The following is a 26,397-nucleotide window of genomic DNA, read 5'->3' as shown; positions in this document are numbered from 1 at the left end:
TTCATCATCTCGTCATCTCTCCCATGTCTTATTCGACTAGTATTTTTGTAAGGATAAACATTCAGCCATAATTGATCTGAAATGTTGATTGATTGCCAACATTTTTCTCCCTCTGTTTAATATAACCCACATAAATTCATTATTAATTTCGGTTGCCTATCCTGACGTGAAGTTTGTTCTATAGAAAGTATTTGACTCTTATGTGTGTCACAAAGTATTTGACTCTAGCCACATAATTAAGGAAATTAGAAGGGGAGGATAATTCTGGCAGGGGGAAATTTTCGGCACAACACCGGACCTGCCAAATAGCCTACTAACTTTTTGCCAACCAACTTCAGCAGTGGTCTCTCAATAGCTGTAGGTAGGCTGCTACGGGCCACAGCCCCACCTTGCAGGGAACACTACTCCGTCTCCGACTTCACAGATAACAACATTCTGAGACAGACGGCTCAACCTCCACAGTCTGAACAGATAGTCTTCATGGACTAGAGGGGATGGCTGCGCGACCGAGACTATTTTACCTACTCACAACTTTATTCCTGTTTTTCAACTACTACTCTGCATTACCGGCGACTGGCACCAAGAAAGGAAACTCGGATAAATGCAACTATAAGGTAAAATCATCAAACGTAGCCTATCGTCGTGTCTTAGGTGCGTGTAGGTGCGTGTCAAGTCTTGTTCAACGTCCTTGAGTTATTCTGACGTCAATTTTTACGTTTCGTTTAACATTGCTGTGGAAATTATAGCTATTTAGATATTTTTTTCTAAATAATTTGGGTTTATAAAAAAACGTAACAATTAGATACTTCGAGAAGTCAGATAAGCTTTTGGTTTAAATATGCAGTATTATTGTAGATTAGTGATATTTTATAATTAAGCCCATGGCGGATCTACACACAACCATGTTACATTAATATGGAACGAATAGAACAAAATGTAGCCAGTACTAGACAGTTTGTTTCACAACCGGAAACTGTATAAGGTGAAACTTGTTGCAAGTGAGAAGTGGTGTAACAGGGTTTCCCAAACTCGGTCCGGTCCTGGGCGCACGTTTTGGTTTTTGCCCAAGCACTGCACAGCTGATTACAATAACCAAAGTATCATCAAGTTTTGATTATTTGAATCAGCTGTGTAGTACTAGGGCAAAAACCTAAACGTACACGGGGGCAGAACCGAGTTTGGGAAACCATGGTCTATCAGATACCCAGCAATGTGTTTGACCTGAGCACAGTCCCATTTCACTCGCCAATTGTCATTATAATGTTGTGAGAGTTAGACATGGAATCAGTAGAGGAAGCTGATAAGAATTTAAAATGGCCCTATTGTATTATTTATCAAATGGGCTGAGTATCATCACTTGCTTTTGTTTGTTGTCTTTTCCTCAGCAGTGGCTGCTTCTTTGTTGTGTGATTGACTGATGTGCTATTGAGTGAGAGATTGACCCGTAATGCATTGTCTGTGTTGGGGGCCGGGTGGCCTTTGAAGTGATTTCCTATAGGAAGTCAGGCCACTGTTTGCTCAATTAAGATTTCTTGGCATTTCCTCTTTGCAAGCACAGGCCATCTCCCCTCAACAGTCGCTTCAAACAGCTCTTAGGATGCGAGTCCTCAATCAACAGTTGCTAAAAGAAACACTTGAAGTTTTAAATAAACAAACCTACAGGTGTCAGGTAGTTTTTTTATTCAAAGGGACTGTAAAAGCCTACATATTTTATGCCAACATGATACAACACATCTCCACCAGTAGTCTATTTTTTAGGAACTCACACTGGCTTTAGTTTTCATTGTAATATGCGTTTGAACTTTTCTTCCATTGATACAACATAAACCTCCACGTGATTGTCTACTTAAAGCTCAAGCATTTTCCATAATATTGGCAACAGTGTTTGGACATAGGAGTGTGTATAGCCTACACACAATATGAGTTTTCAACACTGTTCCCTGTGATCCAGGCTGTGATTGGAGAGTCCCAAAGGATGGGGCACAATTGGCCCAGCGTCGTCCAGGTTTGGCCGGTGTAGGCCGTCATTGTAAATAAGAATTTGTTCTTAACTGACTTGCCTAGTTAAATAAAGGTTAAATAAATAAATAAAATGAGGATCAGGCAGGATACTGTTATGTTGAGGTTGGCGTAGTGTTTTAATTCAGTGGAGCTTGTCTCCCATTGAGAGGGCAGCAGAAGTCTGCTGGAGGTCCCATGGGACAGAGGTTGGCTCGGGATTAAAGTGCTTATCCTCCGGAACTCCGCTCCTTCCTTACCTCCCTCCATCCATCCCTCACTCCCTGCCTCTCAGCAGCATTCTGTCTCAGCCTCACCAAGGGACTCGCTAAGAATGAAGATTACTCATTTATATTTTTCAAAATGAGCCAAAATTTCCATCCATCCCATTTCTCTCTAGAGGAGATTTGCTTGGATGTTTTTGTAATACACACTGCACTTCATTCATATTCCATATTTCTGTAATAACGAGAGAGGAAAAAGAGAACATCGACTCAAGCCAGGTTTCCTTATTGGATGGATATTACCAGCTGTGTAATCCTTTTAATCAAATGCCATTCGCCTACATCTGGTAAAGTTATGATTATAGTTCGTGGAGTTGGAGCCACTGTGATATCAGCCAAACTACAAAACATATTAGTTTGAAAGAGACAGTTGGAGATTGTAACTTCTTCTTAACAGATATATCTGGGAATTGCATCCTAGGTTTCAGAGGAAGTCTGGAGGACCAATGCAATCAATAAAGTAGTTTTTATAACAGGTCTATTGGACAAATTCTAAGACTGGTGGTGTGTGCCAAATAGCACCCTTTCCCCTATATAGTGCACTACTTTTGACCAGATGAAGGAGTGCACTATGAACGGATTAGTGTTCCATTTGGGACGCATTCAGGTGAAATCACCCGTATTGGTTTCCCCTGGTGCTTACAACCACATAAAATTCCCTCCACCACCTGGGACAATGAGCTAGTTGTTTGCCTTGCCTCTATGGGCCGGTTAAAACGCTTCAAAACCCAGCATAGAACGCACACTTTACATGAAAGTTTCTCAGAACTAAATGAAATAAGGAAAATAGGTTAGTCTACTTGAAGAGTAAACGGTCTGCACATGATAGATATGTTTAATTCATTGGAATAACAAATAATAGTGTTCTGCTTGTGATTTGGTAGACTTTTATTATTGGTTTCAATGGTCTGCTGTATTTCCTAATATGTGGATACTCATGCGATCAGAGGAAACAATAACATTGATAGCAGCACCACTAATCACAATACTACATTGTTTTAAACCTCAGACATACCGGTAGGATTGTCAAACGTTTCCCTTCCGACGGTACTTAGCACCTCTGAACAGAGTTCAATCTCTTTTGTGTTCACACAGCAAAGACCTTGGAAATTGTCAGCCACTCAGCCTTGTTAAAATACTCCAAACCAGAAGGTGGCAGTAGCATTGTTTGACACTGCATGTTTGTGTGTTGATTAGTTTATGGTCTAGATTCCAATGTAAGCTAGGTAGCTATCTGCGCTAATGTTGCTATTTTGTAGAAAGCCCTTGTTGATACTAGCCAGATAACTACCTAGCAAGATGATGAAGAAACAATTGAATTCACTCTCCATAATACCATAGTGCCAGTCCATAGCCAAATTTGTTGCTAGCTAGCTAAGGACACTGCACTAACAGGCAGCTGTTTCATAGAAATGAGCTAATCCATTGTGAGTTAATTATAATGTTAATACTAGTGGTTAGCTTGCCAGGGGGAATTATTTAGTGTTGTATGAGTTGCGTCTGTGAACTTAGCTAGCTACCATCACATAGCTTACATTGCATATGAAGTGTGACTGCTTCATCCGTGGATGTGCGGAGAAAATGCCCTATTTTTGGGGGGTTAGCTCCCCCACGTGGTGGTTCGTGCCCTCTGATTGGCTCAAAATCAAGTAGAATCGGTAAGTTCGTCGCTACCGGGTCGGCACGCAGCAGGTACCGCTTTTGTTCTAGCAAGATTAGGAACGGCCTCCCACTGTGGTGGAACGCTACAGGAGTGTGTTTTGCACCAACTGTCATTGTCCCAAGGATTCCCAGACATGCCTTGATATACATTGTTAAATGGATAGAAATAAAAAAAGAAAGGACAGTGTTTTACAATGTCCCTAGACATACACAAACAGTGGGTTGGCCAAGTCTTTTATAGTGGTGGCCCTGGGATCCCTTACCAGCCCTGGCTTGACTGCACGTGTGGGACACCTTTTCCTTTCATCCACTTTGGCTTTAAGGTTTCTCAAACTCAAAGGAAAGAAGCACCTTCTTGTTCCCTCTTTTTCTTATGGCTGTAACATCTGGCTGCAGATGAATGATATCAGGGATGGAGGTGCGCTTGTTTCGTGGTGTTGACAGTCTGAAGAGAGGGAGAAAGAAGAAAGAGAGAGAGAGAGTGTGTGTGTGTTCATTCTGTTTGACTGTGTGTGTGTGTGTGTGTGTGTGTGTGTTCATTCTGTTTGACTGTGTGTGTGTGTGTGTGTGTGTGTGTGTGTGTGTGTGTGTGAGCGCGCATGTGCACCGTTCACGTGTGTGTGTGTGTGTGTGTGTGTGTGTGTGAGCGCGCATGTGCACCGTTCACGTGTGTGTGTGTGTGTGTGTGTGTGTGTGAGCGCGCATGTGCACCGTTCACGTACGTGTGTGTGTGTGTGTGTGTGTGTATGGGTGTGTGTGTATGGGGGTAACAAGGTTTAGAGTTATTCCTCTCCACCTCTTTCAGGGAGCATTGAAAACCATCCAACCAGCTCGTAACCTTGTAGGCAGTTTTGTCTCTGTTCTGTGGGAAAGTCCCTGGTTGGCTAGCTCTGAATCGGGACAGAGCCGTCGCCCCGGAGCTGTTCTCAATGAGGCCGGGGTCTTTCAGATGCATGGCTGCCTGCCTTTGATTGTCAGGGAGGGAGGGAGTCCTGTTGCTAGGGAAGAATGGCTGTTTGGCCCTGATAAGCGGGAGGTATGTAAAAAGTGAATTAGAAGTCCAGTATGTCTGTTCACCTCCCCAGGGTACTGCACTGCAGTGTTGATCGGCCGGTCAGAGTCTAGCTGTTGTTGTGCCTGGTCTGGTCTTACGCAAGACATTTATAAATGAATGATTAAATGGTCAGACTTAGAAATACTGTAAATGAGCTTCCGTGTGGAATTGTTTGGACACATATGCGCCATCGCACACAAACAAACAAATACACACAGAACCCACACACACATCCACAATTTTAATAACTGTGTCTGACTAACAGACTGAAGTGATTACCATCAATTATCTGGTCTTTTCTCTTTACCTCATCAGTGATCTGATACCCAGGGGGAAAGTTTCTACTTCCTGCCAAAGACTCAGACCCCAGCGTGAGATTACACAGTGGTCTCTTCAAAGGCTCAAGAGTCAGATAGATGGTTACGGTACAAGGTAGTCCCCTTCCTGTGTTTCAATGTGACCCGACTGACCAGTCATTTTATTATGACTTCTACGACACGAAGGCTCAGAGCCCAGAGTGAGGTTGCACCAAGGTGGTCTTCTTGCTTGTGCTCATTGTCACTGTGTTCACTAAGCAGTTGGTGGCTCAATGTCTATTTTTATTTCATTGAGTTAAACAATTAGGGTTACATATCGTTAGTTCATTGTAAGTAGGGAAGAGTTAAGATATGTGTGTGTGTGTATTTGCATGCACATTAGTTACAATGTCAGCCCTGCCTTAGTCATTACGGCATCAATGCTAGGGTTTCCATGAAGAGAGGAGCAGCTGATGTCTCAGTCATTATCCTGGATGCTGGATCCTGGTTTGGATAGAGGCCCCAGGGTAGTACAGAGCATTCTTACAGCGTGAAACACAACACTGCAAATCCCCACAAGCACTGTCCCTCACCATACAGACATTTACTTGCTCTGTCTCTGTCTGTCGGTGCGTGCGAGCGAGCAAGCGTGTGTCTGTAATGTGATCAGCTCTTTCCCAGCTAAACCTGGCTGGTCAGGACTAGAACAGACTGGAAGCCTTCAGCTCCTCAAATGGCTTCAGTTGGATCAGGATCATTTGGATGATTCAGTTGTCCTGCCTTTAGAAAAACACCTTCGGATTTATTTCTTACTACTGTTGTTCATTGTCTTAGGATGGGATATCTTTTAGCCCACCTTGAGGCTATGTCTTCCAAGAGTCATTGAGTCCAAGAGTATAGTCTTCTATATAGTCCTGAAATTCCAAGACTTCACATATGATAAGGAAATGTGTTCTTCTTTTTCATCTATAAAAGGAAATGAATGTAGTTTTATTGTTGTGTAAAGTTGCCCTTTCTTTATGGCTTCCTCCCTTTGAAAGGCCTGTTTGAACTTGACACAGGTTCAAACTCTTTTATTGAATGGCAAATGCAAGTTGGTCAAAGCAATGTAAGATTAGGAAATACATTATCGTATTCAGCAAATTCTTGGATGGAACATTGCATGTTTTATTAAGGAAATACCTGTAGTTTAGTGACGTAAAGCTGTTAAATCCATTTGTAAATCCATTGTTAAATTTATTGTTAAATCCATTGTTAAATCAATTGTTAAATCCATTGCATTCAGTGGCTTTCTAACAGTGGATCAATGAGAGCCAGGTAATACATTCTCCAGAGTTTATACCATAGCAATTGATCTATACAGCAGCTGTATCCTTTTTATAAGTGAATTCTTACTCTATCAGTCAAATCGAAACCATTATATGTCTATACAGCAGCTACAGTCATACATTTTTCTTCTCTCTCAACCTCAATCAAATATAAATCACCATTCTTAAATAGAGCAGAAAACCGTAATAAGTGAATGTCTTCCAGACATGAGGTTTCTCCCTCTCTGCTCCTTCTTGCCACGGCCAACAGAATAGATATCCCCCTGGGAGGATGTGTTCCTCTGCCCTCTGCCCTCTGCCCTCTGCCCTCTGCCCTCTGCCCTCTGCCCTCTGCCCTCTGCCCTCTGCCCTCTGCCCTCTGCCCTCTGCCCTCTGCCCTCTGCCCTCTGCCCTCTGCCCTCTGCCCTCTGCCCTCTGCCCTCTGCCCTCTGCCCTCTGCCCTCTGCCCTCTGCCCTCTGCCCTCTGCCCTCTGCCCTCTGCCCTCTGCCCTCTGCCCCTGCCCCCTGCCCTCTGCCCTCTGCCCTCTGCCCTCTGCCCTCTGCCCTCTGCCCTCTGCCCTCTGCCCTCTGCCCTCTGCCCTCTGCCCTCTGCCCTCTGCCCTCTGCCCTCTGCCCTCTGCCCTCTGCCCTCTGCCCTCTGCCCTCTGCCCTCTGCCCTCTGCCCTCTGCCCTCTGCCCTCTGCCCCTGTCTGCTGTGTATTCTAGAGGGTCAGCCCTGCTCTGCCCCTGTCTGCTGTGTATTCTAGAGGGTCAGCCCTGCTCTGCCCCTGTCTGCTGTGTATTCTAGAGGGTCAGCCCTGCTCTGTCCCTGTCTGTGTATCTACCAGGGGGGTCAGCCACCCTCTGTCCCTGTCTGTGTATCTACCAGGGGGGGTCAGCCACCCTCTGTCCCTGTCTGTGTATCTACCAGGGGGGTCAGCCACCCTCTGTCCCTGTCTGTGTATCTACCAGGGGGGTCAGCCACCCTCTGTCCCTGTCTGTGTATCTACCAGGGGGGTCAGCCACCCTCTGTCCCTGTCTGTGTATCTACCAGGGGGGTCAGCCACCCTCTGTCCCTGTCTGTGTATCTACCAGGGGGGTCAGCCACCCTCTGTCCCTGTCTGTGTATCTACCAGGGGGGTCAGCCACCCTCTGTCCCTGTCTGTGTATCTACCAGGGGGGTCAGCCACCCTCTGTCCCTGTCTGTGTATCTACCAGGGGGGTCAGCCACCCTCTGTCCCTGTCTGTGTATCTACCAGGGGGGTCAGCCACCCTCTGTCCCTGTCTGTGTATCTACCAGGGGGGTCAGCCACCCTCTGCCTCTGTCTGTGTATCTACCAGGGGGGCAGCCACCCTCTGTCCCTGTCTGTGTATCTACCAGGGGGGTCAAGCACCCTCTGTCCCTGTCTGTGTATCTACCAGGGGGGTCAAGCACCCTCTGCCCCTGTCTGTTTGATGGACCAGGGGGTCCGGCAGCCATGCTCTGCCCGTCTGCTGGGTTGGACTTTGGGTCAGCGACCGTCTGCCACGTGTGCTGTACTGTGACTGTGAAGGTCAACTGTGCAGGAGCTCCCTAAATCCATTTAACATGGAGGTGCGTGTGTGTGTGTGTGTGCGTGTGTGTGTGTTTGTGTGTGTGTGTGTGTGTGTGTGAGAGAGAGGTAGGGAGTGTGTGAGCGAGAGAGTGTGTGTGTGTGTGTGAGGTTTACGTGAGGGAGAGGAGGGAGAGGAGGGAGAGGAGGGGAAGGCTTCAAAGCTGGAAAAGCCATCAGCTTTGCAGAGAAGCTCCAGCTTTCATGGAAGGATAGGACTGTGCCTTGTAAAGGCATGAGTGTTAAACGCATGTGTTCACTTGGCATCCCTCCTCCTGAGGGTAGGTAGGGAATTATTCACTGCCGCAGGGATTTGTCTTTCACTGACACCACGGAGGCCCACATGTTGTGTGTGTCTGTCTTCTTTCAGTGTGTGTTCAGTGTGTGTGCTCATTCCTCCGTGTCTAAGCGCATGTTTTCTCCTGTGTGTTTGTGTGAGAAACCTGGCCTCCCCTCGGGTAAAAAACAGGCCCTCTGTTTACGAAAAAGATCCAATGAGTTCTTGCTCAGTAATGTCATAGCATATGGTAGTATTTCAGACTGAGAGGCAGGCAGGCAGGCCTGCGACAAATGGCTCGTGTCCCAAATGGCACCCTATTCCCAATATAGTGAACTACTTTTGACCAGGGCCTATAGTGCTCTGGTTAAAAGTAGTGCACTATGTAGGGAAAAGGGTGCCATTTGGGATAAAGACATTGTGATGGGAGTGAAACAGGAAAGGCATTAAGGAAAACAAAGCTAAGGAAGGAGGAACGTCAAGCCGTACTTACCCTGCGTTCCAAATGGCACACTATTCTCTACATAGTGCACTACTTATAACCAGAGAACTATAGGCCCTGGTCAAAAGTACTGCACTATATAGGGAATAGGGTGCCATTTGGGACTCAAACCAGACTGCCTGGCCTGCAGCATTTGATCAATGGCTGTGGAGCAGAGGCCCCTCATCAGACTAGAGCTCTCTGTGTCCCCCACATACCTCCCATCATACCCCTCTGGGGTTTCTCTGTGTACACACCGGTCACAGACTGGGGCACAAGTCACAAGAAAGTCCATGATCAGATAGGTTTTACTCCTATATTCAAATAACTGAAATGAGAGTTGTACAATGTTTACATAGTTTGGAGTACAATACAGTTACTGCATGTTTTATGTAATTAAATACAGTATATTTGCCAAACATACAAGCCTCCTGTGATTTTTATGTTTTGCTTGTTTTTCTCTAATTACCGAAAACCGTTAGGAGTCATAGCTTGATACTCAGTTTTTGTGTGCGCCTGCCCGCCAACCTACGCGTGTACATGACTTACGTGTCTGACAGAACTCCTCCACAAAGCGACCTTTTATAGTCCCAAACATGCATTAAACATCAACACTTCCTCTGTTTCCTCATCAGGCTGACTCAGAGGCTTTTTGATCTCGCTCTCTCATGTTTGAAAGGACGTCCACATTTTCAGGATGTTTCTAATTGCCTCCCTTCACATTAAAACACTCGCTCCGGGAGAAGTATAATTGCATAAATTTGGGAAACTGATACCTGGATCATTGATTCCATGTGGGCACCTTAGGCTAGATGGGGCTGACTGGGGAACGAAACAGCAACTTAACAACTATATGACCACTCTATTATGAATATTAATGCATTTGTCTTCTATTATGAATATTAATGCTAGGCTCCAATGGAAATAAGACATACTGTACCTTTTAACTCTTCACTTATTCAACCTTCTCTTATTCCTGAAAACCAGAAAGAAGTTAGTCTGGATTTCATGTGATAAATGCCTATTCATGTTCTTACATCATTTTGTGTGGATGAAATTAACAAAAAAGTAGAAAATTAGAATGTATCCTCTCAGAACATGAATGTGACGTTTAAGACCTCCATTAAATTGCCATTAAGGCTGGTCTGTCAGTGAGGGGAATGTATGGAGGTTTGACAGGGGTCTACGGAGCGGTTTCTTAAACCAGAGAAGCAAACTGGACCTCCAGTGAAGCATATTCCAGGAGCGCACACACATACAGTTGAGGTCGGAAGTTTACATACAATTTCGCCAAATACATTTAAAATCAGTTTTTCACAATTCCTGACATTTAATCCTAGTACAAATTCCCTGTTTTAGGTCAGTTTGGATCACCACTTTATTTTAAGAATGTGAAATGTCATAATAATAGTAGTGAGAATGATTTATTTCAGCTTTTATTTCTTTAATCACATTCCCAATGGGTCAGAAGTTTACATACACTCAATTAGTATTTAGTAGCATTGCCTTTAAATTGTTTAACTTGGGTCAAACATTTCAGGTAGCCTTCCAAAAGCTTCCCACAATTATTTGAGTGAATATTGGCACATTCCTCCTGACAGAGCTGGTGTAACTGAGTCAGGTTTGTAGGCCTCCTTGCTCGCACACGCTTTTTCAGTTCTGCCCACAAATTGTCTATAGGTGATGGCCACTCCAATACCTTGACTTTGTTGTCTTTAAACCATTTTGCCCCAACTTTGGAAGTATGCTTGGGGTCATTGTCCATTTGGAAGACCCATTTTCGACCAAGCTTTAACTTCCTGACTGATGTCTTGAGATGTTGCTTCCATATATCCACATAATTTGCCTCCCTCGTGATGCCATCTATTTTGTGAAGTGCACCAGTCCCTCCTGCAGCAAAGCCCCCCCCCCCCCCCCAAATGATGCTGCCACCCCCGTGCTTCACAGTTGGGATGGTGTTCTTCGGCTTGCAAGCCTCCCCCTTTTTCCTCCAAACAAAACGATGATCATTACGGCCAAATAGCTATTTTTTTTTGTTTCATCAGACCAGAGGACATTTCTCCAAAAAGTATGATCTTTGTCCCCATGTGCAGTTGCAAACCGTAGTCTGGCTTTTTTATGGCGGTTTTGGAGCAGTGGCTTCTTCCTTGCTGAACAGCCTTTCAGGTTATGTCGATATAGGACTCGTTTTATTGTGGATATAGATACTTTTGTACCTGTTTCCTCCAGCATCTTCACAAGGTCCTTTGCTGTTGTTCTGGGATTGATTTGCACTTTTCGCACCAAAGTACGTTCATCTCTAGGAGACAGAACGCGTCTCCTTCCTGAGCGGTATGACTGCTGCGTGGTCCCATGGTGTTTATACTTGCATACTATTGTTTGTACAGATGAACGTGGTACCTTCAGGCATTTGGAAATTGCTCCCAAGGATGAACCAGACTTGTGGAGGTCTACAATTGTTTTTCTGAGGTCTTGGCTGATTTCTTTTGATTTTCCCATGATGTCAAGCAAAGAGGCACTGAGTTTGAAGGTAGGCCTTGAAATACATCCACAGGAACTGCTCCAATTGACTCAAATTATGTCAATTAGCCTATCAGAAGCTGTTTAAAGGCACAGTCAACTTAATGTATGTGTCACGTCCTGACAATAGAAAGCTTTTATTTTTCTATGGTAGAGTAGGTCAGGGTGTGACACAGGGTTTTGTCTAGTTTATTTATGTCTATGTTGGTTCTAGTTTCTTTTTTCTATGTTGGGGGTTTTGTCTAGTTTATGTATTTCTATGTGGGGTTCTAGTTTTTGTATTTCTATGTTGTTATTTGGGGGGATGATCTCCAATTAGAGGCAGCTGGTCCTCTTGTCTCTAATTGGGGATCATATTTAAGTTGTTGTTTTTCCCACTAGGTTTTGTGAGAGATTTTTTTGAGTAAGTGTATGTTGCACCTCCTCATCACGGTTTATTGTTTTGTTCATTAGTTTATTTGTATATCTTGCATAGTTTCACAGTTATAATAAAATGTGGAACGATACACACGCTGCGCTTTGGTCCCATTTTTCAGACAGCCGTGACAGTATGTAAACTTCTGACCTACTGGAATTGTGATACAGTGAATTATAAGTGAAATAGTCTGTAAACAATTGTTGGAAAAATTACTTGTGTCATGCACAAAGTAGATGTCCTAACCTACTTGCCAAAACTATAGTTTGTTAACAAGAAATTTGTGGAGTGGTTGAAAAATGAGTTTTAATGACTCCAACCTAAGTGTTTGTGAACTTCTGACTTCAACTGTACGTATGCATAAACACAATCACTCACGCACGCATACACACACGTGTACATACACACGTATACACACACATACACAGCCTTGATTTGGTGGGACCAGAGAGAGAGAGAGAGGGAAAAGAGAAGAGTGAGTTATGATGAATTAGCATTAATAGACCTTGATTAAGGACACAACGGCAATTGTCCCAGAACAAAAGGTTGGGAATGTGAAATGGGAGCCACATGTTGGGGTAATGAGAACCGCATGGTGGGTAGGTACTGGAGAGGAGAGCAGGGTACTGATTAGTACAGCCCTGCCCTGTTGGAGGAGATGACCTCATTTCCTTCTGCCCACAGCCTGGGCTGGGGCTGGGGTTAGAGAAAGAACCATGATGGTAGGATAGGAAATGGGGTTAGGTGAAGAACCATGATGGTAGGATAGGAAATGGGGTTAGGTGAAGAACCATGATGGTAGGATAGGGCTGTGACTGGGGTTAGAGAAAGAACCATGATGGTAGGATAGGGGCTGGGGTTAGGTGAAGAACCATGATGGTAGGATAGGGCTGGGGTTAGGTGAAGAACCATGATGGTAGAATAGGGGCTGGGGTTAGGGGAAGAACCATGATGGTAGGATAGGAAATGGGGTTAGGGGAAGAACCATGATGGTAGGATAGGGATGTGACTGGGGTTAGGTGAAGAACCATGATGGTAGGATAGGGGCTGGGGTTAGGTGAAGAACCATGATGGTAGGATAGGGCTGGGGTTAGGTGAAGAACCATGATGGTAGAATAGGGGCTGGGGTTAGGGGAAGAACCATGATGGTAGGATAGGAAATGGGGTTAGGGGAAGAACCATGATGGTAGGATAGGGATGTGACTGGGGTTAGGTGAAGAACCATGATGGTAGGATAGGGGCTGGGGTTAGGTGAAGAACCATGATGGTAGGATAGGGCTGTGACTGGGGTTAGAGGAAGAACCATGATGGTAGGATAGGGGCTGGGGTTAGGTGAAGAACCATGATGGTAGGATAGGAAATGGGGTTAGGGGAAGAACCATGATGGTAGGATAGGGGCTGGGGTTAGGTGAAGAACCATGATGGTAGGATAGGGGCTGGGGTTAGGTGAAGAACCATGATGGTAGGATAGGGCTGTGACTGGGGTTAGAGGAAGAACCATTATGGTAGGATAGGGGCTGGGGTTAGGTGAAGAACCATGATGGTAGGATAGGGCTGTGACTGGGGTTAGGGGAAGAACCATGATGGTAGGATAGGGGCTGGGGTTAGGTGAAGAACCATGATGGTAGGATAGAGCTTGGTCTGGGGTTAGAGGAAGAACAATGATGAATAACAGACCACTGGGGTAGGGGTTGGGATGGGGCTAAAATATAGCCAAGGGTGGGTTAGGGGTTGCGCTGAAACCAGCACGGTCATCTATGGTAGGGGCTGGGTTAGGGGTTGTATGGGTACATCATGGAATCATCATACCAAGACAGCCTGGGTAAATATCTGTTTGAAAGACTCTCAGTAGCATAAGTATCTACAATGTGTGAACTGTCCACTATTCACCTTTCAAGCCACATAATCCCAACTGCTCCTCTGGAACTGTTCTAGGATTATTTATACTGAATAAACACACAGTTTAACCTTCCATTATTTAATCAAACAATCCAAGTGTGAGAGTAATCAAATGTTGCATGCTCTCGTTCTTTCTCCGTTTGTTGTGTTGATGTTCCCGGTGATTTGTTGGACAAACAGAGAGAAGTGGTGTGGGTTTGTTTGTTTTTCTATGACCAGTTCATTTCAGCCTCTCCCTCTGGGATAACGGTACCACGGTAACTGAGACTCTGATTTTTCACTTAAAATGTGTGCCAAACAAAAAACATTGATTGCAAACTTAGGGACTACTTTTAACAATTTACACCGACATTTTTACAAAAACAAATTTACTGGAAGAACTGTGCAGATGCGAAGTTTGGTAACAGAAGTTTGGTAACAGAAGTTTGGTAAAATCTCCAAGAGTTTTTTTTGTGTCCACGTTTTTTCAAAACTGTTACTGTAGATATCTGCTTGATTCAAAGGTTTCTGCAGAAAGAATGGGGTGTCAGCTATGACATCACAATTTGACTTTGATAAAATCTACACTGAACAAAAATATAAACGCAATGTGTAAAGTGTTGGTCTCATATTTAATGAGGCTGAAGTAAATGATCCCATGCACGAATGTTCCATACGCACAAAAAGCTTATTTCTCTCAAATATTTTGCACAAATTAGCATTTCTCCTTTGCCAAGATAATCCATCCACCTCATAGGTGTGGCATATCAAGAAGCTGATTTAAACGGCATGATCATTACACAGGTGAACCTTGTGCTGGGGACAATAAAAGGCCACGCTAAAATGTGCAGTTTTGTCAAACAACACAATGCCACAGACGAGGGAGCGTGCAATTGGCATGTTATTGGCATGCTGACTGCAGGAATGTCCACAAGAGCTGTTGCCAGAGAACTGCATGTTCATTTCTCTACCATAAGCCACCTCCAATGTCGTTTTAGAGAATTTGGCAGTACATCCAACTTGGCCTCACAACCGCAGACCACATGTATGGCATCGTGTGGGCGAGCAGTTTGCTGATGTCAACGTTGTGAAAAGAGTGGTGGTGGTACGGTATGGGCAGGAATAAGCTACAGACAACGAACACAATTTTATCGATGGCTGTTTGAATGCACAGAGATACCGTGACGAGATCCTCAGGCCCATTGTCGTGCCATTCATCCGCCACCATCACCTCATGTTTCAGCATGATAATGCACGGCCCCACGCCGCAAGGACCTGTACACAATTCCTGGAAGTTGAAAATGTCCCAGTTCTTCCGTGACCTGCATACTCACCAGACATGTCACCCATTGAGCATGTTTGGGATGCTCTGGATGGATGTGTACAACAGCATGTTCCAGTTCCAACCAATATCCAGCAACTTCACATAGCCATTGAAGAGGAGTGGGACAACATTCCACAGGCCACAATCAACAGCCTGATCAACTCTATGTGAATGAGATGTGTCGCGCTGCATGAGGCAAATAGTGGTCACACCAGATACTGACTGGTTTTCTGATCTACAGCCCTTACCTTTTTTTATGTATGTGTATGTGTGACCAACAGATGCATATCTGTATTCCCAGTCATGTGAAATACATAGATTAGTGCCTAATGAATGTAATTTAGTAATATCTTTGGAATTGTTGCATTTATTTTTGTTCACAATATTTTGGTTATTGAACTACAGTAAGTGAAGTGGGTTTACACCCAGTAACGGAATTGCAGTAACATAATTTCATCTTGGGTCCCTGATTTTGTACTATACAGAAATGCATAATTATGGATATGAATGGCATTCTCTTCATGGTGATGTATCCTAAATAAGTACACTAAGATATAGATATGCAGTATCCTCCTTTGCATATTTGGGTATTATTCTACACACTGGCTATTACAGTGTGTTCAGAAAGTATTCACACCCCTTTTACTTTTTCCAGATTTTGTTATGCTACAGCCTGAATTTAAAATTGATTCAATTGAGATTTGTGTCACTGATCTGCACACAATAACCCATCATGTCAAAGAGGAATATTGTTTGTAGAATATTTTTTAAAGTAATAAATTGATAAATAAATAATACAAATTGCACAACAATGCATTCAACCAAGATGTCTTCCACATTTAACCCAACACCTCTAAATCAGAGAGGAGCCTTAATTGACAGCAGTTGTTGTTGCTTAATGAACTTTCTTACTTATGGGTAGAACAGCAGATTTGCACATTTTGCCAGCTTCGGGATTTGAACCAGTGACCTTTTGGTTACCGGCCCAATGCGCTTAACCGCTAGGCTACCTGCCTCCAAAAACTTGAAATGCATTGAGTCAATAAGTATTCAACCCCTTCGTTATGGCAAGACTAAAGTTCAGGAGTAAGAATGTGCTTAACAAATCACATAAGTTGCATGGACTCATTCTGTGTTCAATAATAGTGGTTAACATTTGTTATGACTACTGTGTCTCTGTACCGCACACATACAATTATCTGTAAGGTCCCTCAATCGAGTAGTGAACAAGGCACTTAAGTAATATTGTGGCACAGAAATGAACTTTATGTTCAGAATACAAAGTATTATGTTTGGGGCAAATCCAACACGACACATCCCTGAGTTCCACTCTCCATGGTGGCTGCATCATTTTATGGGTATGCTTGTCATCGACAAGGACTAGGGAGTTTTTTAGGATAGAAATAAACGGAATACAGCTAAGCACAGGCAAAATCTTAGAGGAAACCTGGTTCAGTCTGCTTTCCAACAGACACTGGGATACGAATTCACCTTTCAGCTGGACAATAACCCAAAACACAAGGCCAAACTGGAGTTGCTTACCAAGGCGAGTTTTCCTGAGTGACGTAGTTACAGTTTTGACTCAAATCGTCTTGAAAATCTATGGCAAAACATGAAAATGGCTTTCTAGCAATGATCAACAGCCAACTTGACAAAGCTTGAATATTATCTTAAAGAATAATGAGCAAATATTGTACAACCCAGGTGTGCAAAACTCTTAGAGACTTACCCAAGAAGACTCACAGCTATAATCGTTGCCAAATGTGTTTCTAACATGTACTGTCCTTTGGGTGGTGAACAATTCTTGATACACACGGAAACTGCAGCGCTGTAGTTCCTGGCACCGGCTACCATACCCAGTTCAAAGGCACTTATATTTTTTGTCTTGCCCATTCACCCTCTGAATGGCACACATACACAATCCATGTCTCAATTGTCTCAAGGCTTAAAAATCCTTCTTTAACCTGTCTCCTCCCCTTCATCTACACTGATTGAAGTGGATTTAACAAGTGACATCAATAAGGGATCATCTGGTCAGTCTATTTCATGGAAAGAGCAGGTGTTCTTAATGTTTTGAATACTCAGTGTATATAAGCCTTAATAAATATAATATAAACTGTCTTTTAATTTGACACCCAATTTGACCTATGAACTATACATGTTGGTGCTCATGGATCCTTTTGAATGGAAATGACATCTCTCTCAGCAGACGATAACACTGTAAGAATCACAGCCAGGATTACAGCCCCAGCTGGGCTGTCATTGCTTATGTTTTACCTCTTGTTCTTTTTAGAGTGACACAATTATCATTTGAGAAACATATATACATCTTTATTTTGTTTGTACCTACCAAATCTCTTTCGATATCCACAACTGTCTAATGCCATGTATAGAGATATTGCTTTGACTGCATTCAAATACATGTTTAATAAGCGGTGTAATTGATATTTCACAGATGCTAAAAATGGCATTTTATTCATGTTTTTTTAATATTTTAAATCTCTTTTGATATGTGTGTTGTCTGTCTGTTTGTTTTATTTCTGATAAACAGCCATATGGTTCCCATCCGGAATTGGTCCACAAACAAGGTCTGTCCTGTCCCTTTTCAAAGGTGGGGGGATTCGTAGCTATAGGTCGAAGGGGGTTCGTAGCTATAGGTCGAAGGGGGTTCGTAGCTATAGGTCGAAGGGGGTTCGTAGCTATAGGTCGAAGGGGGTTCGTAGCTATAGGTCGAAGGGGGTTCGTAGCTATAGGTCGAAGGGGGTTCGTAGCTATAGGTCGAAGGGGGTTCGTAGCTATAGGTCGAAGGGGGTTCGTAGCTATAGGTCGAAGGGGGTTCGTAGCTATAGGTCGAAGGGGGTTCGTAGCTATAGGTCGAAGGGGGTTCGTAGCTATAGGTCGAAGGGGGTTCGTAGCTATAGGTCGAAGGGGGTTCGTAGCTATAGGTCGAAGGGGGTTCGTAGCTATAGGTCGAAGGGGGTTCGTAGCTATAGGTCGAAGGGGGTTCGTAGCTATAGGTCGAAGGGGGTTCGTAGCTATAGGTCGAAGGGGGTTCGTAGCTATAGGTCGAAGGGGATTCGTAGCTATAGGTCGAAGGGGATTAGTTGAACCTTACAACGCATACTGTACGTCCAAAATGTTAGTGGTTAATTAAGAACAAGCCCCCCCCCCCCAACTACCTTTCCTATCTCCGTCCCTACCTCTTTTCTTCCTTCCCTTTCTCTCCTACCTACCCCCTCTCCTCCTGCTACCCTCGGTCATTCTCCTTCCTCTCCACCCATCCCTCCCTAGGGGTAAGTTGTAATTTAAGTGTAATTAATCAGTGTTTGGGAAGTCTCAATGAGGTCTGCATTTTATTCACCAAATGACAGATGATGGTGTACATGTATTTTTTCCCCCCGAAAATGAAAAGGGTGGAAAATTCAGGAGAAGAGAGGGGTGGGGGTAAGGATGGGGGCCAAGGGGGTGTAGAGATGGGGGGCAGAGCAGAGGTGGGGGGATCAAACAAATAGTTGCCTTTTTACAGATTTCTTTTAACATTTTTAGCTGGTTTGTGTGGAGTTGCCTCCATATGTTGGGCGGTTAATAGTCTATTTAAAGAGAACTACTTGTAACTCTGCTGGATCTGCTCTGTTCCTCTTCAACTAATTACACATGTTGTGAGGTTATAGGATGCCAGAAAGAAAAACAAGTCTTCTTTAATCATCCTGGCTCCTTTGAACACTTTGAGCAACTGTGACCAACCAACAAACAATGTATCTCTTGGCCATTAACTACACTATAATTTTGGCCAGCTAAACTTCAGTCCTAGAGTGTGTATTTAGCATAGGGGCCTGTGTTTAATGAAATTCTATGAGGGTGAGAGACGCACATGTTCTCCAAACCGAACAATCAACTTGAAAGGTCTTTCTGGGCGGATGGGTTTGGGAAGAAGTCTGGTGTGTGTGTGTGAAGGGCTTCTCTCGCAGATGATATAATTATTGTTATTATTGAGAGAAGAGCAGGAAGGAACACCTGGTTCAGCTAGGTCTGGTTTAGGCAGCTGGGGAGGAGGACACCCATAGCAGACCTGGGTTCAAATTGTATTTGAAATCATTTCAAATACTTCAGCTGTGCTTGATTGAGCTTGCCTGTCGCAGTGGAACAAATAGAAAAGTCTCAAAGCTGCAGACCTTGCCCACCTGCACACTCCAGACAGGCTAAAGCAAATAGTATTTGAAGGTCTGGCCAGGTCTGGCCTATAGATTGCAGGTCCTGCTCTGTCTATCTGCTGCTGAGACGCTGCACACTCCTTATCATTACACCCTGTCCTGGACAAAGACATACAAAGCTCTACTGCAGCCCAAATGTTGTCTGCATGGTGGTGCAGGTTGAGTGTAGCATATGTCAAATCAAACTTTATTGGTCATGTACACAGGTTTACAGATGTTATCGCAGGTGCAGCTAAATGATTGTGTTTCTAGCTCCAACATTGCAGTAATACCTAGCAATAAGGGAGACACTCAAGTTATTTAGTACTATATCGCTTGACACATTGATGAAAATAATCATGGCCTCTAAACCTTCAAGCTGCATACTGGACCCTATTCCAACTAAACTACTGACAGAGCTGATTCCTGTGCTTGGCCCTCCTATGTTGAACATAATACACATCCGGTGGATAGAGAGCTGTTTATCAAACTCACTAAAAGTGGCAGTAATAAAGCCTCTCTTGAAAAAGCCGAACCTTGACCCAGAAAATATGAAAAACTATCGGCCTATATCGAATCTTCCATTCCTCTCAAAATGTTTTGAAAAAGCTGTTGCGCAGAAACTCACTGCCTTCCTGAAGACAAACAATGTATACGAAACGCTTCAGTCTGGTTTTAGACCCCATAATAGCACCGAGACTGCACTTGTGAAGGTGGTAAATTACCTTTTAATGATGTCAGACCGAGGCTCTGCATCTGTCCTTGTGCTCCTAGACCTTAGTGCTGTTTTTGATACCACCGATCACCACATTCTTTTGAAGAGATTGGAAGCCCAAATTGGTCTACATGGACAAGTTCTGGCCTGGTTTAGATCTCATCTGTCGGAAAGATATCAGTTTGTCTCTGCGGATGGCTTGGTCCTCTGACAAATCAACGGTAAATTTTGGTGTTCCTCAAAGCTCTGTTTTAGGACCACTATTGTTTTCACTATATATTTTATCTCTTGGTGATGTCATTCAGAAACATAATGTTAACTTTCACTGCTATGCGGATGACACACAGCTGTACATTTCAATGAAACATGGTGAAGCCCCAAAATTGCCCTTCCTGAAAGCCTGTGTTTCAGACATAAGGAAGTGGATGGCGGCAAATGTTCTACTTTTGAACTCGGACAAACAGAGATGCTTGTTCTAGGTCCCAAGAAACAAAGAGATCTTCTGTTGAATCTGACAATTGATCTTTGTGGTTGTACAGTCGTCTCAAATAAAACTGTGAAGGACCTCGGCGTTACTCTGGACCCTGATCTCTCTTTTGACGAACATATCAAGACTGTTTCAAGGACAGCTTTTTTTCCATCCACGTAACATTGCAAAAATCAGAAACTTTCTGTCCAAAAATGATGCACAAAAATTCATCCATGCTTTTGTCACTTCTAGGTTAGACTACTGCAATGCTCTACTTTCCGGCTACCTGGATAAAGCACTAAATAAACTTCAGTTAGTGCTAAACACGGCCGCTATAATCTTGACTAGAACCCCAAAATGTGATCATATTACTCCAGTTCTAGCCTCTCTACACTGGCTTCCTGTTAAGGCAAGTGCTGATTTCAAGGTTTTACTGCTAACCTACAAAGCATTACATGGGCTTGCTCCTACCTATCTTTCCAATTTGGTCCTGCTGTACATACCTACACGTACGCTACGGTCACAAGACACAGGCCTCCTTATTGTCTCTAGAATTTCTAAGCAAACAGCTGGAGGCAGGGCCTTCTCCTATAGAGCTTAATTTTTATGGAATGGTCTGCCTATCCATGTGAGAGATGCAGACTCGGGCTCAACCTTTAAGTCTTTATTGAAGACTCATCTCTTCAGTAGGTCCTATGATCAAGTGTAGTCTGGCCCAGGAGTGTGAAGGTGAATGGAAAGAGACTGGAGCAACAAACCGCCCTTGCCGTCTCTGCCCTGCCGGTTCCCCTCTCGCCACTGGGATTCTCTGCCTCTAACCCTATTACAGCGGCTGAATCACTGGCTGGCTTACTGGTATTCTTCCATGCCGTCCCTAGGAGGGGTACGTCACTTGAGTGGGTTGAGTCACTGACGTGATCTTCCTGTCCGGGTTGGCGTCCCCCCTTGGGTTGTGCCGTGGGGGAGATCTTCGTGGGCTATACTCGGCCTTGTGTCAGGATGGTAAGTTGGTGGTTGAAGATATCCCTCTAGTGGTGTGAGGCTGTGCTTTGGCAAAGTGGGTGGGGTTATATCCTGCCTGTTTGGCCCTGTCCTGGGGTATTGTTGGACGGGGCCACAGCGTTTCCTGACCCCTTCTGTCTCAGCCTCCAGTATTTATGCTGCAGTAGTTTATGTGTCAGGGGGCTAGGGTGGAGGGACCATTTCAGGTCCTCAGTGAACTTTAAGGTTTTGACCCTCTCCACCGTGGCCCCGTTGATGTGGATGGGAGCGTGCTCTCTCTGCTGTCTCATATAGTCCACGTGCAGCTCCTTCATTTTGTTGACACTAAGGGAGAGGTTATTTTCCTAGCACCACTCTGCCAGGGCTCTCACCTCGTTCCTGTAGGCTGTCTCACTGTTGTTGGTAATCAGGCTTATCACTGTTGTATCGTCACATGGGTGAATAGGGAGTACAGGAGGGGGCTGAGCATGCACCCATGTATGGTCCCCGTATTGCGAATCAGTGTGGCGGAGGTGTTGTTGCCTACCTTCACCACTTGGAGTCGGCCCGTCAGGAAGTGCAGGACCCAGTTGCACAGGGAGGGGTTAAGACCCAGGGCCACAAGCTTAGTGATGAGCATGGAGGGCACTATAGGGTTGAAGGCTGCACTGTAGTTGATGAACAGCATTCTTACATAGGTATTCCTCTTGTCCAGGTGGAATAGGGCAGTGCAATGGCAATGATCTGAAATTGCGACTCAACTTTGTCCCTGTACTGTTGTTTTGTCTCTTTGATTGCCTTACGGAAGTCATAGCTGGTCTGTTTGCTCACGTCCATGTTCCCAGTCACCTTGCCATGGTCTGTTTGTACACATCCATGTTCCCAGTCACCTTGCCTTCGTCTGTTTGTACACGTCCATGTTCCCAGTCACCTTGCCTTGGTCCATTTGTACATGTCCATGTTCACAGTCACCTTGTCATGGTTAAATGCGGTGGTTAAAACTTTGACCTTTGCACTAATGCTGACATCTATCTATGGTTTTTGTTCTGGATAAGTTGTAATCGTCACAGTGGGAACAACATCCTCTATGCACTTCCTGATGAACCAAGTCATTGAGTCACGTATACGTCGATACTATTCTCAGAGGTGACTCGAAAAATGTCCCAGTCCGCGTGATCAATACCATCTTGAAGCAAAGATTCTGATTGGTCAGACCAAAGTTGAACAGTCCTTACCACGGGAGCTTCCGCCTATACGTGGGGAGGCGCAGAATGGAGGTGGGATCTGATTTGCCGAAGGGAGGGCCTTACAGCTGTCCCGGAAGAGAGAGTAGCAATGATCCAGGGTCCGTGTTGCGCGTGTAGCACAGGAAATCTGTTCAGATTTCCTTTATTAAAGTCCCAAGCTACAATAAATGCTGCTTCAGGATATGCGGTTTCCAGTTTGCACATAGTCCAGTGAAGTTCCTTGAGCCATTGTGGTGTTGGCTTGGGGGGAATATACACAGCAGTGACGATGACAGAAGAAAATTATCTCGGGAGATAATGCAGTTGGCATTTGATGGTGAAGTATTTCAAAAGGACTCGAGTTACGTAAAACAGAGTATGATAAAGGCCCCGATGTCTCTCTGGAAGGAGATCCTTGCCCTGAGCTCGTCTACTTTATTTTCCAGGGACTGAACGTTAGTGAGTAATATACTCAGAAGCAGTGGATGGGATGCACGCCGCCTGAGTCTGACTAGGCCCCACTCCTTCTACCTCTTCTCCGGCATCAGTGTTTTGGTGCAGCCCCCCGGGATGAATAGAGCTTCCTCTGGTAGTTCAAACAAAGGATCCAGGTCAGGGAAGTTGAATTTCTGCTCAAATTTCTGGGGATTTCTTCCTGGCTATAGGTAATAGTACAATAAACATTCTAAGCGAATAATGTAAATACTGAAAAGTTGTCTTGGAGCCAGAAACATGGCTTTATTTCGTATTGGTGCAAGGACACCACCTGCCTGTTTTCTCTCTTTTAACTCATTCAGTAGTATTTAGGAGTCCTCTTTAAGTGGATGATATGGGTCCCCCCCTACACCATGTAAAGTAGTGTGTCCCTCCCTACACCATGTAAAGTAGTGGGTCCCTCCCTACACCATGTAAAGTAGTGGGTCCCTCCCCTACACCATGTAAAGTAGTGGGTCCCTCCCCTACACCATGTAAAGTAGTGGGTCCCTCCCCTACACCATGTAAAGTAGTGGGTCCCTCCCTACACCATGTAAAGTACTGGGTCCCTCCCCTACACCATGTAAAGTAGTGGGTCCCTCCACTACACCATGTAAAGTAGTGGGTCCCTCCCCTACACCATGTAAAGTAGTGGGTCCCTCCCCTACACCATGTAAAGTAGTGGGTCCCTCCACTACACCATGTAAAGTAGTGGGTCCCTCCCCTACACCATGTAAAGTAGTGGGTCCCTCCCCTACACCATGTAAAGTAGTGGGTCCCTCCCCTACACCATGTAAAGTAGTGGGTCCCTCCCCTACACCATGTAAAGTAGTGGGTCCCTCCCTACACCATGTAAAGTAGTGGGTCCCTCCCCTACACCATGTAAAGTAGTGGGTCCCTCCCCTACACCATGTAAAGTAGTGGGTCCCTCCCCTACACCATGTAAAGTAGTGGGTCCCTCCCCTACACCATGGAAAGTAGTGGGTCCCTCCCCTACACCATGTAAAGTAGTGGGTCCCTCCCCTACACCATGTAAAGTAGTCGGTCCCTCCCCTACACCATGTAAAGTAGTGGGTCCCTCCCCTACACCATGTAAAGTAGTGGGTCCCTCCCTACACCATGTAAAGTAGTGGGTCCCTCCCCTACACCATGTAAAGTAGTGGGTCCCTCCCCTACACCATGTAAAGTAGTGGGTCCCTCCCCTACACCATGTAAAGTAGTGGGTCCCTCCCCTACACCATGTAAAGTAGTGGGTCCCTCCCTACACCATGTAAAGTAGTGGGTCCCTCCACTACACCATGTAAAGTAGTGGGTCCCTCCCCTACACCATGTAAAGTAGTGGGTCCCTCCCTACACCATGTAAAGTAGTGGGTCCCTCCCTACACCATGTAAAGTAGTGGGTCCCTCCCCTTCGACATGTAAAGTAGTGGGTCCCTCCCCTACACCATGTAAAGTAGTGGGTCCCTCCCCTACACCATGTAAAGTAGTCGGTCCCTCCCCTTCGACATGTAAAGTAGTGGGTCCCTCCCCTACACCATGTAAAGTAGTGGGTCCCTCCCTACACCACGTAAAGTAGTGGGTCCCTCCCCTACACCATGGAAAGTAGTGGGTCCCTCCCCTACACCATGTAAAGTAGTGGGTCCCTCCCCTACACCATGTAAAGTAGTGGGTCCCTCCCCTACACCATGTAAAGTAGTGGGTCCCTCCCCTACACCATGGAAAGTAGTGGGTCCCTCCCTACACCATGTAAAGTAGTGGGTCCCTCCGCTACACCATGTAAAGTAGTGGGTCACTCCCCTACACCATGTAAAGTAGTGGGTCCCTCCACTACACCACGTAAAGTAGTGGGTCCCTCCCCTACACCACGTAAAGTAGTGGGTCCCTCCCCTACACCACGTAAAGTAGTGGGTCCCTCCACTACACCACGTAAAGTAGTGGGTCCCTCCCCTACACCACGTAAAGTAGTGGGTCCCTACACCACGTAAAGTAGTGGGTCCCTCCCCTACACCACGTAAAGTAGTGGGTCCCTCCCCTACACCACGTAAAGTAGTGGGTCCCTCCCCTACACCATGTAAAGTAGTGGGTCCCTCCCCTTCGACATGTAAAGTAGTGGGTCCCTCCCTACACCATGTAAAGTAGTGGGTCCCTCCCCTTCGACATGTAAAGTAGTGGGTCCCTCCCCTACACCATGTAAAGTAGTGGGTCCCTCCCCTTCGACATGTAAAGTAGTGGGTCCCTCCCCTACACCATGTAAAGTAGTGGGTCCCTCCCTACACCATGTAAAGTACTGGGTCCCTCCCCTACACCATGTAAAGTAGTGGGTCCCTCCCTACACCATGTAAAGTAGTGGGTCCCTCCCCTACACCATGTAAAGTAGTGGGTCCCTCCCCTACACCATGTAAAGTAGTGGGTCCCTCCCCTACACCACGTAAAACATTTTAAGATCCTGTTGAAAAAGCACCAAATGCTCTTTACATGACACAAACTGATGAATCTGGTGAATCCAGGTGAAAGCTATGATCCCTTATTGATGCTGCTTGTTTAATCCACTTTAGCCAGTGTAGATGAAGTGGAGGAGACCAGTTAAAGAAATACTTTTAAGCGTTGAGAGAATTGAGACATGAATTGTGTATGTGTGCCATTCCGGAAGCATTGGAGTTAACATGGACCAGCATCCCTGTGGAACGTTTTCAACACCATGCCCCAACAAATTGAGGCTGTTCTGAGGGCAAAAGGGGGTGCAATTGAATATTAGGAAGGTGTTCCTAATGTTTTCTACACTCAGTGTATGAACATATTAATAATCATTTGTCTTATGATCAGAACTATTTCAGTAGGTCAACTTTACCAGTTGATCCAAGACGACCAAGTAACCCCCGTTCCTCTCCTTTCATCTCCTCTCCTCTCCATTCCTTCTTGTCCTCCTCCCCCTCCCAGCTCCAGAGAGTATGGTTAATATGTTATTAGTCCTGTCCGGCCGAGCCCCCTGTGTCCTCTATAGCCCTATAATATTCAGGGAGCATTGGGACCAAGGCCTGACCCTCCGTCTACCTCATGCTCAGACTACAACTCGACCGCCCGTTCATCTGCCACGTGGGATGCAGACAGTTATTGGCACCACGCCAGCCCCTCTCACCCGAAACTGTGCATTTGAAGTTTTAAAGATGCCAGTTGACTCTTGAGGCCATTTGACACACTGGGAGAAGAGGGGGAGAGGAGAGGGGGAGGACATCAGAAGGAAGGGAAGGAGTGCT

At 45.1% G+C, this 26,397-nt stretch overlaps 1 protein-coding gene across 1 annotated transcript in view; it reads left to right on the top strand.

Moving 5' to 3' along the window:
* The first annotated feature begins 291 nt into the window (after positions 1-291).
* Positions 292-26,397, top strand: part of LOC115207379 (interleukin-17 receptor D) — a 44,857-nt gene continuing 18,751 nt past the window's right edge. Inside the window, exon 1 of the mRNA XM_029774416.1 lies at positions 292-614. Coding sequence (XP_029630276.1) covers positions 495-614 — 120 coding nt within the window. The 5' untranslated portion in view covers positions 292-494. The remainder of the gene's footprint in view (positions 615-26,397) is intronic.

This window comes from Salmo trutta, chromosome 14 (assembly GCF_901001165.1).
Source record: "Salmo trutta chromosome 14, fSalTru1.1, whole genome shotgun sequence".
Taxonomy (NCBI): Eukaryota; Metazoa; Chordata; class Actinopteri; order Salmoniformes; family Salmonidae; genus Salmo; species Salmo trutta.
Note: the sequence above shows the minus strand (reverse complement) of the source record. Positions and strands in the feature narration are given on the sequence as shown.